Here is a 17597-nt window from a genome sequence, read left to right on the forward strand (position 1 = left end):
ATACATTCCTAATTTTTAAGACTATAGGTCAGGGGCACTATTGCTGAGGGATGTCATATGGAGCAGCCAGGAGGGGCAATCGGTCTTCCCGCTGAGTTTGAATAATGTATATATTTTAATCAATTTTATAGTAATATACTAATGAAAAAAACGTGAAACTCTTATACTGGCGGAAAATCTTGTCTCCCAAAGTAAAATCTGAGATGGCACTGCTGCAATTGTTCCCTTCAATAGTATGATCAACTAATTAGACACATGAAGCTATCTATGACGGTGGAGAGCCTTCTCCCCGAAGCAACACCTGAAATGATGTTTGTGTTACATGTATATTATAGATACGTCCAAACGTTGCTTTTGCATAGCTTTCTTATATAAGGAGATGTGATCAGTGATGATGTCAAGAATATTCCCCTTGCAGAGCTTCGAAGTTCCCGCCGCGGAATATATATTCCATCGTGCTCAACGTGATTTAGCAGTAAGTCTATTTTCGCAGTACTTATTTAATCATCTATGCATTGAAATTCCTCCCTTTAAATAATGTAACATCATTATTAATGGTGACGAAACCCATATTTCGTGATTGTGTTACTTACTCTATTTCAAGAATACAAAGAGAAATATCCCATTGATAGTTTTAACCTATCATTCTTACAAGTGTTACAATCAAACATCTAGGAAGTATTTTTCTACTGGGGGCCTGCGAAACAAAGGCAATAACACTGTTATTGTTCTGGCTGTATGAATTTAAATGTTGCGTGCATAAATGATACATTCCAAACAGAACAACTCTTCACGCAGGCAACCCAAACCGCAAAGAAACGTGCACATAAAGGGGCTGTAAAGAGAAGGAGGAAACGCTGAGAAATGTTGTAAAGCTTGTGCCAGTGGGGACAAGGTCAAAAAATACTTTTAAAAAAAGTTTTCTTCATCCAATTGGGATTTTTCAACTTTGATATTCTCCATTGAGACAAAATTATCATTTTTTTTTAGATATTCAATTAAATAAAATTAGATTTAAAAGCTACGGATCCATCCTAACACCCTATAGAGACCGGAAATAAACTTTAGTTAATTAATATCACTGTGATTTAGAGACATTTAAATTTTCTTGGTTATTTTTATACAAACGAATTTGGCTACAGTGTTAACGCCCGTTGAAGACCCACACAGAAATTTGAGTGGCCTGAGAAAATGTGTTTAGGCCCTCATGATTCTCTGAGGGTCCATGAAATTAATGGGCTGCCATGCTGGTAGATATCTTCAATTCGAAACAGAGATATTCAATGAATGAAATATAGTCACAATATACGTTATTTGTGAATTCTTTTATTTTCCTTTTTCAGAATATCTGCCTTAGATATGACTAACATTTCTTTGTGGTTTTTCTTCTTTCTTGTAGGTTTCTTGGATCAGAAAAAGAGATTTGCACATCCTGACAGTAGGCATTCTAACATACACAAATGACCAAAGGTTTCAGTCCCTCCACTCGGACGGATCAGATGAGTGGACGCTCAAAATCAGTTCGCCCCAAGTCAGGGACTCGGGCACGTACGAATGCCAAGTCAGCACCGAGCCAAAAATCAGCATGGCCTTCAAACTGAATGTGGTCGGTAAGTATTCTATTAAGAATTTATGACTTTGTAGAGGATATTCTTTTCTTGCGTGTCTGATAATCGATATTCAGTGCACTTGGATTATTGGAATTTCGTGATACAGTAATTGTCACGTAGATATGCATTTTAGATATCGTAATTTACGAAACTTAGAATTTGAAACCAAGTTATGGAATTTGTGAAGTCTGTACAGAATGTGATAAAGAAGAAACCACTTTCACTCACTGTCAGAAATGTCTTGTCTTGCATATTCTATTTGGCACAATTTGCTCTTGATCTGAGGGCGTGCCACATTAGATACTGCAAACTCCGTGTTTCCTTTATATGCGATATTACAATATGATTCTGAACGGTGTTGTTTTACAACAAATGCAATGAAATGATTTACCTAAAGATGTACGTATTATACTATAAAATACAAACAACTTACCTCTGAATTATTTGATGCCACAGTCTTACAAACACGTCGCTTTAGCTTTACATACATCTTGTATCTTTCTGCTTTATACAAATCTTGTAAGTTAGACTTAAATGGTCTTATGCAGAGTCGTTTTGAAGTCTGATTAACACCATACTACGAGGTTGACTAACGGATGGTTATCAAAATTGTATTCAGTCTCTGATTAGGACGTAATATTTGACGAAGTTAATCACATGTGACTAATTAATCTAGAGCAGAGGCTAATCTTTTACCCACGGTTTAGCGTGCGACACAACATTTCGTATTTCGTATTTCATATATTTCATTTTTACAGACTACGCATGCGCTGATCTACTTTTCCGTAGTTGCCACATTTATTTTTCTCACCCGATGCATTAGGGTTATATAAGTTAATCATACCCAAATCATCATTTTAGTTGTACTCAAAGTTGACTCTGAATACCAAAAGGTGCACCTTCTTTAGTAAAGAGTTAGTATTCTTACTAACTAGTATGTGACTAACCCTCGATTAACGAATCCTCTCTGAATACCGCTCGAACTGTCTACGCGAGCATAAACTACAAAACCTTGTTATGTATTGCTGATATAACTATCCTGACTATAGACCGTCATCTGTTGAGAATTATAAAACTAAAGAAAACCCACTGATCTGAAACGGAAAGATTTAATGGTAATAAATCGAGTGGTCTGGAATCCAATAGACACTATCATCTCTGCTAATCCATCAAATTACTCAGATAGTTTGAAATGGAGTCCTTTGTATTTACAATAGTGATGCAATTTAGAAATACGAAAGGGAACGTTTATGAAAGAATCAGTAGAATGAAAATGTGGGAGAAAACAGAAGACACACTAACATGATAGTGTCTAAGATAAACTCACATGGGCTGGGATATGAGTCTCCTGATTTAGATGCAAGTGTTCAACCACTTAAGCACCGTACCCTTTGCGAAGCTATTTAGAATAAAATATGCAGTTAAAAGTGAGATCTATGTTACTGCAGTGCGTCCGGTACTTTTTTTAGCTGGAATCGGACTTGGCGTCTCGTACACCAAAAATGCATGCGATAACCATTAGACCAAAAAGGACAGCTACTCAAAATATCATAGCAGGATATTTGGTGCTGTATTTCCTGCAATGAAAATGCACGTGTATGCTAACTCAAGGGCGCCTATTTCTCTGCAAATTTGGGAGGAGGGCATTCAGATGCACAATATATATATATATATATATATATATATATATATATATATATATATATATATATATATATATATATATATATATATATATATATCCAGGGTTTGTTCGGGAAGTAATAGGATTTATTTTATTCCGCCATGACTGTACTTCGGAGCGTGCGCGCACTGACTGGATCCGGTAGAGGGCGTTCCTAGCTAACGAACTAGCGGCTGATCAGTTGTCTCCGAGCACACGGAGAGTCAGGACAGGCTTTTTCGCGCGACGTGTTTCTGTGAATGGTGCAAGCCGAAAATGTAGCGTTCGTTAGAGCAGAGGTACACGATTAAATTCTGTGTTAAACTCGGTAAATCTGCGACAGAGACGTTTGATATGATCATGCAGGCTTACCCAGATGATGCTTTAGCAAGAAGTGGTGTGTTTCGGTGGCACAAGGCCTTTTCGGAGGGCCGAGAAGAGGTCGCCGATGAAGACCGTGCTGGAAGACCTTCGACTTTGACAAACACCGACAATGTGACTCGTGTGCGCGAAGTTTTGAACTCAGACCGTCGACTAAATATTCGTTTAATTGCCCAGATGTTAAATTTACCAAAAACTGTGGTTCATGAAATTGTGACGGAGCATTTGAACATGCGCAAGGTGTGCGCGAAGATTGTCCCAAAAGTGCTCACTGACGACCAGAAATTGCGGCGAGTGGAATTGTGCCAAGAAAATTTGAACCTGTATGAAAGTGACCCCCAATTTTTGAATAACGTAATCACAGGTAACGAATCATGGATCTTTGAGTATGATCCCGAGACAAAGAGGCAATCTTCCGAGTGGCACACGCCGGCGTCTCCTCGCCTAAAAAAATGGAAGAATGAGCAAATCCAAAGTGAAAACGATGCTCATTGTCTTTTTTGACATCAAAGGCATCGTCCACCATGAATTTGTTCCTCCTGGACAAACCGTCAACGCCAAGTTTTACGTGGAAGTGCTCAAGAGACTCAAACGAAGGTTCAATCGGGTCCGACCAGACATCGGAGCCGACTGGAAGCTGCACCACGACAACGCCCCTGCTCACTTCGCTTTTCTTGTGAACAGCTACCTGACCAAGGCCGTCATCCCAACGCTTCCGCAGCCGCCCTACAGCCCAGATGTGTCCCCCGGACTTCTTTTTGTTTCCTCGCCTGAAACGCCCGATGAAAGGCAAGCATTTTGAGACGACAGAGGGGATCCAAGCAGCTTGCACCGCGGCTCTCAAGGCTATTCCGTGATGCCTTCAATGCTTGGAAATCACGCTGGCAGCGCTGCATCGACGCAGAAGGAGCCTATTTTGAAAGTTTTTAAAGAATTCTAACGATTGGCTCAATAAATTTTTAAATCGACTCAGTCCTATTACTTTCCGGACAAACCATATATATATCTATATCTATATCTATATATATATATATATATATATATATATATATATACTAGCAGCGTTCACCCCGCTTCGCTGCGGTCACCCCGGAACGCAATAAACTTTCTTACTTAGATAATTTTTACTTTTTCGCTTTCAAATTGCAAGCGCCTGTCATTTATGTTAACCCGCCGAGTCACGTGGTCATGCGGGTTGCATATACATACGTTTATTTTTACCTATGATGAACTATGGAGACTTGAATGGTCCATTATCTCAAGACACTGGTAATTAAAAATTAAAGTGATATGATAAAAACCATCTAGGGTCCAAATCCTAACAACCCCCCAAAAATGAAAGAAATCGGTTCAGCCGTATTAGCGTGATGAGTTCACAAAGGATTTGTACGTTCTCTTTTATATATATAGATATATGAAGATTTTAAGACAAAATTACACTCAAATTATGCAAAATATTGTATATTCATAAATACAATAGAGGAGAACACATGAGCTTTGGGGGGCCCGGGTCCCCCCGGCCCCCCAGGATCGGCGACTTTATGCTAAGTTAAGGTCAAGAAACTTCAACTACCATCTCTATATCAAAGACTCCACAGCCTTCCCTTTGGATACAATTACAGCAAGTAAAAACTTAAATTCTTTATCATTTCTCTGTTTTGAGAATATTACAAAATCATACTACATTGTACAGAGTATACACACTACATCACTTTTGATTTAGAGTAGAAAACATTCAAAGCAAAAGTGAATATTTAAAACTGAATATGGCTACACAGGCAATTGCTTTAACTGCATATGCTATTAATACTACCTTGCTTCTACTTTGTTGTATGTATTGCTATGCTAATTGTACTTGTCTTACCCGTAATTCTTTCACTTCTTAATCATCCGACCTTTCCTTACTACGAGTTTGTATATACCATAACATTATTGTGTTTCCTATTAACTCGAATAATGAAGATATGACGTCGATCGAATCAGTTAGTCTTCAGTCTATTTTGTTAACCATATTACGAAGACAGATAAGCGAGTTAGGTACAAGATCCAACACCCAATAAGCCAGAGTTGGTAGAGTAGTCCTCTAATTCTACTCTCCTGGAGGCTAGATAGTGTGGTTGGACGACGTAAACTACGACGGTTCACATGGCATGATAGTCTGTGCCCTGACTCACTGTGCCGGATTCTAGCTTCGTTTGTGGTTCGGAGTTCACCTATATAGTAAGTTCTCTGTCTTTATAAACTCAGTGTTATACAAGGATACAAATCACAAAGGCTCAGCATGTACAGTCATGTCCAAATTATTGTCGCATGTCTACAAATATGTTCTTGTTGGAATATAATTTGATAACGAATTCGCAAGCTATTTCTCATAATGTTAGTATGTATATAATCGGTAAAGACATGTATGTGGCAAATTTCATGTCAAAAAGTAGTAAATAAGAACAATAAAACGAAAATAAAACGTTATTGTCCATTTACCAACATTATGTTTTATTCATTCTAATTTTCGTATTTATAATGCTTTTCTTATAAAATTTACCAGAAATATACATTTTCTGGTTATACACAAAGCATCAGTATTAAAAGTACCCTGCAAAATCATTATCAAATTATATTCTTACAAGAAGTCAGTTATAGATATGCGACAATCATTTTGTACGTGAGTGTACATGTTAGACGTTTGGATAATGTGAGTTTGATCTAGGAATAGAGACTAAAACCCAAATTTGAGCTCGCATCACTTTAGAACCAAAAGAGTGTAGAATATTATATTTCAGTCTGTAGTGAAGAGCATCCAATCATGTTAGTAGTAAAGAAAAATCTAATTTTCTCTTATCGTAACCTTTTGCTGGTCGGAGTGAATGTACAACTAAAAAAAATGTAACCAGAAGAAAAGTAGACAAAAATAAGTTTAATACTGAAAAGTTGTAAAACAAGGAAGCAATATATCTTTTCGTAGAAAACTTCGAAAAACAGTGCTAAAAATTAAGAAAAGATAAGTACAAGTAGTAACAGAAAGTAGGAGCATACTAACTTTGCATACAATAGGCGTAGAAGAAGTAGTAGGTTACCAAGAATACGAAATTGATAAGAAACCATCGACTACAGAACAGATGTTGCAGAAAATGAGGAAAATAAAGGCATGAAGCAGGTTGATACGGAACAGAGCAGAAAGGTGTACAGGAAGTTAAGCAACGAGATATGAAGGAAGATAGACAGAGTAAAGGAAAGTTTTATTGAAGATAATTTGAGGACATAGAAAAATTAGAAAGAATTAGGAAATACGAGAAAATATATAAAAGATGAAATATTTTTATTTGCTGCGAAAACAAGGGGGTATTATGATGTCAGTAGAAAATAAGAATGGATACGTAGTCACCAAGAGAAGTGAAGATGAAAAGAATATGTTTAGGACTTGTATGAGATTTGGGATAGATCGCATGGCCTATATGTTAAAGTGGAATATGAAGTACGTGAGAATGAGAAAGGATTTAATATTCTTAGGAATGAGCTTGAAAAAGCCATATCTGATATTAAGAATAGCAAGGCAACCGAGATAGAATACCAGTAGAATTCATTAAAAATACGAGAGACAATTGCAAGAAAGAATATCTTCGACTATTCAATTAAATATATGAAATAGGAGAGTGGCTAAAATATTTCCTGAAGATTATCATGGTACCGTTTGCTAAGAAATTGAACCCAGGGAGATATGAAGACTATAGAACTATTAGTCTCGTATCCCATGCGGCAAAAATTATACTTAAAATACTGAACAGAAGCAAGGGCACCCATGTTGTGGTTTCCAAGGGGTAGGCAAATATAAGCGAGGTTTCAAATTTTGCTGTAACTAATGTAAAAATTATATTGGGCTTTCGATATTCCCAAGTACGATTTCCTCTTAGGGGGGAACGAGCGCCCCACCTTGCCCCTCTGATGAGCGCCCTTGAACAGAAGATTGTTCGGAAGAACAATGAAGAAATTATGGAGAAGCAATTCGAGTTTAGGAGAGGTAAGGGTGATCAGTGAAAGATTTATATAAAAAGGACAGAAAGAGGTGTTTGCTTTATTTATTAATCTAGAAAAGGCTTTTGACCGTGTGAACTGGAAATTATTATTGCGAATTTTAAAGAAGTTTTGGTTGGAATAGGGGAAGTGTTTGAATAGGGGAAGAAATGATTGAGAAAAGTGCAATTATAAGGGGAGTATGATTGGGATGTTGCCTCCCGTCGTTATTTAATATACAGTGTGTTTCAAAACAACACTGATAACGCTTGGGAGGTGATTCCTGACACCAAAATAAGACGAAAAATAGAGACCAACTTGGGTGCACAAATGCTTCCTTTCGGAGTTATAGGCTGCCAAAAACATGAAAAAAAAATAACTTTAAAGGTCCATAGCTCCAAAACTATGGGACCTACAGTAGTCGGTTCAAGACTTCACTTGGGAACTAGTATGTGCCCTATCCAAATATCCATGTTTCAGAATTCTGCGACGCTTCTGCAACAACTTTATAAAGGTAATTGGTGAGTACTTCAAATTATATGCGCTTAGCCAAACAGCCTCTACAAAAATTGTTGGGGAAGTGTCACAGAATTCTGAAACATGGATATTTGGATAGAGTACATACTAGTTCCTAAATGAAGTCTTGAACCGAGTACTGTAGGTCCCATAGTTTTGGAGTTATGGACCTTTAAACTTCATTTTTTCATGTTTTCGGCAGCCTATAACTCCGAAAGGAAGCATTTGTGCACCCAGGTTGGTCTATACTTTTTGTCTTATCTTGGTGTCAGGAATCACCTCCCAAACGTTGTCCGTGCTATTTTGAAATACCCTGTATATCTAGAAGAGATGTAATGAAGACCTAATAAAAAAGTCTAATAATGAATATGGCATTTCGGTAAGAGCCATGATGAGAATGATTTAGGCATATATGCTTTGCATATGACGCATCACTTGTTACGGAATCTTAAAAGGAAATCAACAAGATGTTAGAAAACTCGATGAACAGTTGTGAAGAATATAGGATGAAAATAAATGATAGAAAAGACAAAAGCTATGATGACTAGAATGAAGCAGTCGGACAAGTTTAGAAGTAGGAGGAGAAAAAATAAAACAGATGACTAGTTGTCGATAGCTGGATAGCATTAGCATTGCCGATATGAAGTGTGAATGTAAAATAGAACAAGGAAGAAATAGTTTAAGGTTAATTTAGAAGGAAGAGAAGTCTATTTTGTGGGTCCTTGAATAGGAATTAAGAAAAGCGTCATAAAATGCTTTGTCTATTCTACTGTAAGGGGCATAAACATGGACATCTCTCGTAATGTGGAAGTGGTAAAAAATGGAGAGAATTAAGCGGGAGGATCGAGAAAAACGAATGAGATGATGTTAGAAATGGCAGACAGAAAAGAACAGTTTTAGTTGTAGTTGAAAAGGGGAAGAGAAACGGATTCGAACATTGGCTGGAAAGGAACTGTGTTCTGAGAGGCATGCTAGAGGGTATGGTGGAAGGAAAAAGAGAGAGAGGCAAAGAAGACTACATTAATGAATGGTATCAAAACAGTAAAATCGTATGTGAAGACGAAGAGGTTAACTAAAGAGCGCTGAGCATGGAAGTTTCTCAATTGTAGAAAGTTGCCTACCAATAATGACGGATAATGATAATTATGTTGCGTGACCCCATGAAAAGATATGTTTAAAACTAGTGCCACTGGAATTAGCATCCTCAACTTAGCACGATATAAAAAAATGCAATTATAAATGTGCCTAGAGGTGGGACCTTTTACTTATTTACATAAGCGATTCTTCAAGACCTCAACTTTGACCTATTTTTTCTCGTGATGCCATGGATGAGTAAATTTAAATATTACCTCTGGATTCAGCATCCTCAGAGTAGCATAAAAATCGCGATTAAAAATTTATGCAAACATGTGACCAGATTTTATTAGTGCCATGATCGGATGTTCTTAGGCCACGATCAAATGAGTTGCTAAACCAAATTGCTGACAGCTTTAACTCAAATGCATAATTTTGTACCTTCAAAACTTTTAAACCGAAAGAATGCACCGCATGTTATTTCGTGTTTGTAGTGAAGTTATAGTTCATTGAGACACAGAAGAAAAAAGATTTAAATATGAAAAATGGCATACTATTTGTAGTTTGCGAGGACTAGCTTTACTTTCCTCAAGTACTGTAAACAATGTTACAAAGTTAGTATGTGATGTTATTTGAGGAAGAAAATTTTTATTTAAGAAATGATGTTTAAAACTGATAACTAAATGAACCCTTATGAGTGATAGAGCGCAAACAACTAGTCACATTTGGAGTTACGTCTCTCTTACATTTGGAGTTTCTGATATTTTTCAATCTCACGTGACATCGTGTTATGCAACACCCAGGATCATGAACTTTGGCTTCAAAGGACGGCTGGGACCGATTGCTGGTGGAACAGGTTTTCGGCTCTGAACGGATCCGGTTCTAGAAGATTCGGTCCCGGAAGTGGGTTTTTGAATCCAGATCTGGAACAGGTTCCGGAACTGGTTCTGAAACCGGATCTCCAAGCACCGTTTTCTCGCCGGAACTTTGTGGTCATCTCTACATCCAAACCAGTTCGATTGGCTTCTGCAAAACATCATCGCATTAGATGATCCTCACAGAATAGACCCTTCTCCTCCATATATTTCGCCTCTAACAGACTTGGGTTTTATGACCACGTTACCGTTTCCAGCATTTATATTGGTTATGTGGCCACCATTAGTGGTAGGGATTAGAGCTGGATTTTCGGCTTTAAAAAAACTTTAAAACTATTAAAAAACTTTAAACTATTAAAAACTTTAAAAAACTAGGTTTTCTTTCAAAAACTGGTTTCGTTGTTCTATGAAACTAGTTCGGTTCTCTATCGAAAACCTTTGACTTCTTCATTAACTCGTTTCGAAAAAAAATCTTAAAAAAAAAAAAAAAAAAACTTTTGCAGAAAACGGTCCGGTGAAACACCGAACAGCTTTTCCAAGATAACTTAAACCGGTTTCGGTGAGAAGAAGAAAATCCAGATTCGTTTTTAGAGAAGACCATAAATGTTGGTTCCTTGTTCTTCTAGAAACCGGTTTCTGGTTTGTATAAAAATTGGTCTTGCCTACTCAGAATATTAAAACCACACAGCTACTGTTGATCTCCTTGTCGACTGGAATATACTATCATTTAACTCAAGGTCACAATGCTGACTCATCACCAAAATTTCTACATCTACTCAAAAATTGAATTTGCTGCCATAGTAAATAACGAATGAGTGCTAGACGTTTGAGAAACAGGAGGACAAAGAAACTGACTTCAGTTCGTATACAGCTTTATTTACTTACAGGATATTACTTTAGAAAAAATTACAAGTTTCGTCTATGTGAAATTAATTGTGCCATTAAATGTGAAGCAACTAGTACTTAGTTGGTATACAGGGAGTTCATAAAGTCCTGCAGGAAAGTAAAACTCTATAACTTGGAAACTACGTAATGTATTAACAAATACTTTTTGGTGTACTTACAGAAAGGTTCAAAGTTTTGTTTCAGCTAGTTAAGGTTCATCGCCAAACCTCCAATTGTGCACCATTCACGTCCAAACACTCTTGCAGTCTTTTTGGGAAACCAAGAATTGCGTGTTGGCGGTGGTCGTCAGGAGTGTTCAAAATCACATCAGTTATATTGTTCTTGAGATCGTGCAGATTAGCTGGCTTCTTGGTCTTCAAGTGTCCCCACAGCCAGTAATCACAAGGCGACAAATCTGGTGATCTTGCAGGCTAAGGTGTGGGTCCTTTTCGGCCAATTCTCTCCTTAAATTCTTTGTTAAGAAACTGTCAAACTTGGACCTCATTAAGGATGTCTAACCTAGTAAGTTCTGGCAAAAGGAATGTCTGTAGCATGTTCAGATAATTGTTACCATTTACCATCTCTTCCTCGAAAAAAGTAAGGCCGATAATGTGGTCCATTGAAACAGCACACCACACATTGACTTTAAGACTACCCCGTTTGTGCTCTTCGAATTCACGTGGATTTTCCACCCCCCAAATTCAGCAGTTGTGCCTGTTCACTTTTCCCGACGGGCGTAACAAAATATCTGAGATTTCCAAATGTGGCTTCATCTGAAAATAGAACGTCACAAGGTCAGCATCTTTTTTAAGCAGGTAAGCATTAGCTCATAGAATTCCATTCTCATGTCACAGTCTTCTTCTATTAGCTCGTGCACAAATTTTAACTTATAAGGCCGGACCTTCAAATTGTTGAGTACGATCTTGTATTCCGTATTCCCAGTTCCAAAGACCTAAGTTTAAGCCACTTCATTGGACTCCTGGCTACACTGTCCTGCAACGTGTGAATCACATCGTCACTCGTTCCTGGCCTTCCACTGCGTGGTAAATCTGGCACACTTCCCGTTTCTTTGAACTTCTCGTACTACCGGTACCTCTTGATACTTGTTTCTGCTGGGGATGTTATCCCATACGTTGTTTGGAACTTTCTCAGCACTGAAACGCAAGATTTTAATTCCACAAACCACAAAGCACATCGTGCCTTTTCTTTAATAGACGCCATCTTAAGTCACGTGATTACCAGCGCAAAAGTCATCTAGTATTGTGGCCAGAACAAAACTTTCAACTTCCCCTCTTCCAACCCCAAAAATTAATACACTAAATCGTAACTGTTTCCAAGTTATAGAGTTTTACTTTCCTGCAGGACTTTATGGACTCCCTGTATATTACGTTCAGTAAATACTTTCATCTACCTCTGTAGTAACTTCATTTTGGTGTAGTAGCTCCAGTGGTGGCTTACCTCCAGAAAAGACATTTTTTAAGCTCAAAAGATTACAAAAAGGATAAAAGTAAGTGTGTGGTTTAGCGCTGCGGCAGGTAGTTGGTGGATCGAGAAATTTTATATCTAATGAGTAAAAGTTGTCGCGGAAAGGGTAAAAGATCCTCGCTCCTTTTAGCTTTTTTTATTTTTCAACGCGCGTTCCATTTTCTTTCTTTTTTTTCCGTTATTAAAAATCCCAGCTGTTCCAGTGATGGTGGTAGAATGAATTAGAGGGAACTCAGGAATGTTATCAAGCTCCCGCCGGCCATGTCAAAACCCTATTACATAATCTCATCAAGTGTTAGGAAGAACGGCTGCTGCAGATAGTCAAAGGAAACGAGCGACGCTGTCAAATGATGGACTTCTCTTTAATTCTACGTGCTTGTTTCACGGGCGTAACAAAATATCTGAGATTTCCAAGCACAGAGTATGATGTTTACCACACAGGCTGGTAATTGTAAAATATTAGCGTCAATTACCCGCTCCGTTGGGTTAAATAAGAAAAAAATAGTAATATGTTCTTTTTGTCAGCTCCTTTTTACTATTACTGAAGCCCCTTCTGATATCGGTCATTTTCGATCATTTACATATATACAGGGTGTTAATGATCTATACCGACAAACTGTAAGAGTTGATTCCTTACATCAAAATAAGAGAAAAGTTCATATAGACCTATGGCGAAAATTGCATAGCTTCAGAGCTAGGGCTGTCCACAATCGGGAAAATGCCAAATTTAAACAAGCCCTATTTTGAGTTCCAGAAACTGTGGATGGTGGTTCTTGTCAGCGTAAAGGAAGCCATGCATACGCAATCCAAAAATGCATATTTCATTAATTTTCAGTGTATGTACAGAGTATTCCATACAGGGTGAAATTCCCAGACATGCCATCAACTGTAGTTTGAAATATGCTCTAACTTTATGATTGATCCAAAGTAGGCAAACCATAAGCCTTGATAGCAGTGAACACAGAATCCTTTGGCACGATGTCGGAAGTGTTAAGGATTGTCAGCAGAACGGTTTCTCGTACTCAGTAAATTCATGCTGCAATGTTTTCTTTCACTCTTATAAGTGAAGAAAACGTGAAATATACCCTGACAAAATACATCGCGTCACACATCGTTCCGAATACTAAAAAAGAAGAAGAAAAGAAAAGAAAAAGGAAAGAAGGAAAACATGGAGCTGCCGGTTCCTAATACTTCCGCCTTCCCTCCGAACCATTGGATGTCCATTGTTGGCATGGCTTACCTTCTGCTTACTTTAGACCCTCCTTGAAATCAGGGTATATCTGAAAACTCTATTGAGAGCATATCTCAGAATTACACACTGTAGGGAATACCCTGTATACCTATTGAAAATTAACAAAATATGCATTTTTGGATTGTGCATGCGTGGCTTGCTTTACGCTGATAAGTACTACCATCCAGAGTTTCTAGAATTCGAAACAGGATTTGTTGAAATTTGGTTTTTTCGCGAATTTGGACAGCCCTAGCTCTGTAGCTATGCATTTTTCGCCATAGGTCCATATGAATTTTTCTCTTATTTTGATATGAGGAATCAGCCCTTACAGTTTGTCGGTATAGTTCGTTAACACCCTGTATATAAATGATCTCAGGGCTGATCTTCATTCCTCAGGCCCTCTCCCAAGATTCAGGGCTGAATTTTTATTTAAATGTCATCGGAAGTGTCACTGTTCATCTCAGCGATCCCAAAAAATGTGGATTCCACACTAATATTGGTCACTTTCTATCATTTTTAAATATTTCCTCATCCTCCTCCTCTAAGTTGCTTCGTCAAACTGAAATGATAAAAAGCAGTACCAGGCCCGAACCTCATCTATGTTGAAAATTTAATAGAGGTCGGTCAGATGATTCAAGAGTTATAAGTCACTTTCCTTTTTATTTATATAGATTAGTGTATTAGCGTTTAACAGAATAATTTCCAGAGAAGAGACTGTACCAATTTAGGTCTAGTCAAGCTGAATAAAATGCTATGAATGATGGATCTTCATGCGGAGTTTTTTAAAATTTATTTATTTATTTATTTATTTATTAGAAAAATGGCATTTTTGTGAAACTAAGACTTTTACTATACAAGTACGCTACCTATAAAGGTCAAAGTGGTACTGAGGTATACCCTCCTAATGTTTCCATATGGCACTAGCAAGATGAGAATGGGCCTTATATTGTATGGCCAGTAATGAGTTACAGCCTAAATTATAATGAACTCCTAAACATGAATTTTTGTTTAATTATGGCATTGTCCAAAGATGATACATACATGAGTTGATAGATAATATCGATCAGGCCAAAATTAGATTCTTGAGGGTAAATCTTCAGTGGTAGTTTTTTGAAAGAAATTATAAAACTGAACTATGAGTTTCTATAAATTCATTCCGTTTAGCTAAAATATTCTATTAAAGAACGAGTATAACAATTGTGGTTTCAATTAGTTTAGAGATCTTGCAGTGCCGAGATAGATATAACTATTATACCCCTATATTATCAAGAGTTAGAAAATTGACTACAGATGCTAGAAAACGGACATATTTGATCCCGTCATTGTAATCTTAATGATCATCAGTAAGTTAGTATTAGTATCAGAAATACAAATGGATAATCGAGGAAAGTTCTACTTGCAAAAGTACATAAAGGTAAAGTTATATGCAAATATTAAACAAATTCGTTACAAACGAAGTTGCTAATTTTTTGATTTTCAAAAGGGGTTCAAGTGTTCAAAAGGCATATCAAAATAAGATATTTGTTTATTCATACACTATATCATTCGATATACTATAAATAAGTATGTTAAATGCTATGGTACTACAGTAGACCTATATTTACTGTAGTTAATAAAATGTTATGCAATGTGCAGAAATGACTTACAACGATACGTACTTTCTAAGTATTGTAAATATTTACGGGCAAAAGTGCTATTTTAAAGGCACAAGCAATTAAGAACAATAAGAAGAAAAATATAAAGAAATAATTTAAATTTTTGTATCATATCGAGTTATTTTCTTAATTTCGTTGCTATGACAACTTGTTTATCTACTTGATGTCGTTGTTATGGTAATGTAAAAAGATATAGAACGAAGAGCCATCTTATATAGACTGTATAAGAATGTATAATATTTTAATGGGACAAACACGACATATATTGAAAGTGAATATATATATTTAAAAGTGTATAACTGTGTTCTGTAATTCATGATAATCTCGTGAACTGTGTAAATATTCAATATATACATTTCGAATCTGGGAATGTAACGTAGCAGAAGAAATAAAGTTACAGACTGTTGTATTGCCTGTAGTATTATGTGTATGCGTGCTTCAAGGTATATTTGCGACTGCGATTGAGTGTCAGTATTTTACTCCCATTGTAAAACTTCTGCTGGCATCCATGCTTACAAGCATGCACAAGTTACTCTTACTAGTTTCTACATCCGCAGTTTTTATATTTTGTTCGAATGAAGCTGAAGTCGAATAAGGTAAAACATAAACTAAAAATATGAAATGTATTAATTTACCTTCATTTCATAGAAAAACGCACATAAAACTTACAATGAACATCACCCAATTGTCGATTTCAATGATTATTATTATTATTATTATTATTATTATTATTATTATTATTATTATTATTATTATTATTATTTTTATAGAGGACATGGATGCATTATTTGTGATGACAGAAATTTTTGCCATGGTGCATGCTTTCTAATTTTTTAAAATAATTTTTAAGAATTGTGATGTGGCTATTAGAGATTATTGCAGAAATCCTTTACTATCCTTTGTAAAAGGAGTGTTAATGAAAGAACAACCATGTAGATACATATAAAGTCTAGGGGCAAGTCGTATGGTATGTATCAGCTTGACGGCAGCCATCTTGAAATCCGCCATTTTTCGTTAAGGTCAAGTTTCCTAAATGAGAATAGGGTAATATGGTGCATGATTTCGGGATAGAATTTAATCAGGAAGACAATGGTGAAGTTAGTTTTAAGACACGCTCGTTTGGGGAAAAGTTCCAGGCATATTAATTGCTTATACCTAGTATGTGGGTAATTCCCTTACCTCCGCTTCTAACCCTCGTATTAATGATAATAAGTGCATAAAAACTTCGGTGATACATATAATGGCTAGAGGCAAGTGGTACCGTAAGGGTAACCTTGACGGAAGCCATCTTGAAATCTGTTATTTTGAATTAAAACGAAGTTTTGAAAAATGTAAACCATAGTATGTGACACCTCATTTTAATATCAAATTTTCTTAAAAAAAAAAAAAAAATGATATGCTTGTTTTTGTTCTATAGTTAACCAGTATCAATTTATGACTGCTTCTAATGTGCACCAAACGTCCATTATTCGATCTTTCAAATTGGTAACACTCCTAATTTTCACCGCATGTTTTAAAATTCCAACTGGTACTTTGCAATTGTTGCCATGGCTTTTGTTTTCTAAATTTATTACATTTTTTAAGAGTTGCAATTTGTCAATCATGAATAATGTTGTCATAAGGAATAGCTTTCTATGCGGTATGTCACAAGGAATCTGTTATAACCAGATGCATGTATGGTTCATCCAAACCTTTCTTTCTATACGAGCTTCTAACTTGTGCCGTTCGTTGTTGCGTGGTCAACAGTCATGTCCCATAATGTGTGTTCAGCCGCAAGTTCATATTATTAGACAATAGAAAAATACCACCAAGCTAATATACTGGTATTTGAAAAACTTCCATTTTGAAAACGTTAGCAATACTGACAGACTGGGTGCGTAGAGAATGTACTAACGACAAAATATTTGCTGTTGTGTCGAATGATATTATGCCAAGTTTTGTCTCTATGTATACAATGATCAGGCAACCTTTCGAGAAAATATATTTTAGAATGGTTGAAAACACTGACAACAAGGGTACTTGTGGGTTCACACTAAAATAATAGAAACCTTGTATGGGTCGCAATCTAATTATGTCCGCCAATGTTGTAGACTTCATGCGAAAATCTTGAATGTTCGCATTGGTTTTCAACACTGACAAACTGCGGTGTTTAGAAGGCGGGCACACTCACACTATGTTTGCATTGTTCAATGCTGCTTCTGTCGCATTGAATGC

General features: G+C 36.6%; 1 protein-coding gene across 1 annotated transcript in view; it reads left to right on the forward strand.

Moving 5' to 3' along the window:
• LOC145666668 (protein amalgam-like) overlaps window positions 1–17597 on the forward strand; it is a 296952-nt gene that overhangs the window by 246581 nt on the left and 32774 nt on the right. The window contains exon 3 of the mRNA XM_081734140.1: window positions 1400–1610. Coding sequence (XP_081590266.1) covers window positions 1400–1610 — 211 coding nt within the window. The remainder of the gene's footprint in view (window positions 1–1399; window positions 1611–17597) is intronic.

This window comes from Thermobia domestica, chromosome 12 (genome assembly GCF_964235325.1).
Source record: "Thermobia domestica chromosome 12, izTheDome1.hap1.1, whole genome shotgun sequence".
Classification (NCBI taxonomy): domain Eukaryota; kingdom Metazoa; phylum Arthropoda; class Insecta; order Zygentoma; family Lepismatidae; genus Thermobia; species Thermobia domestica.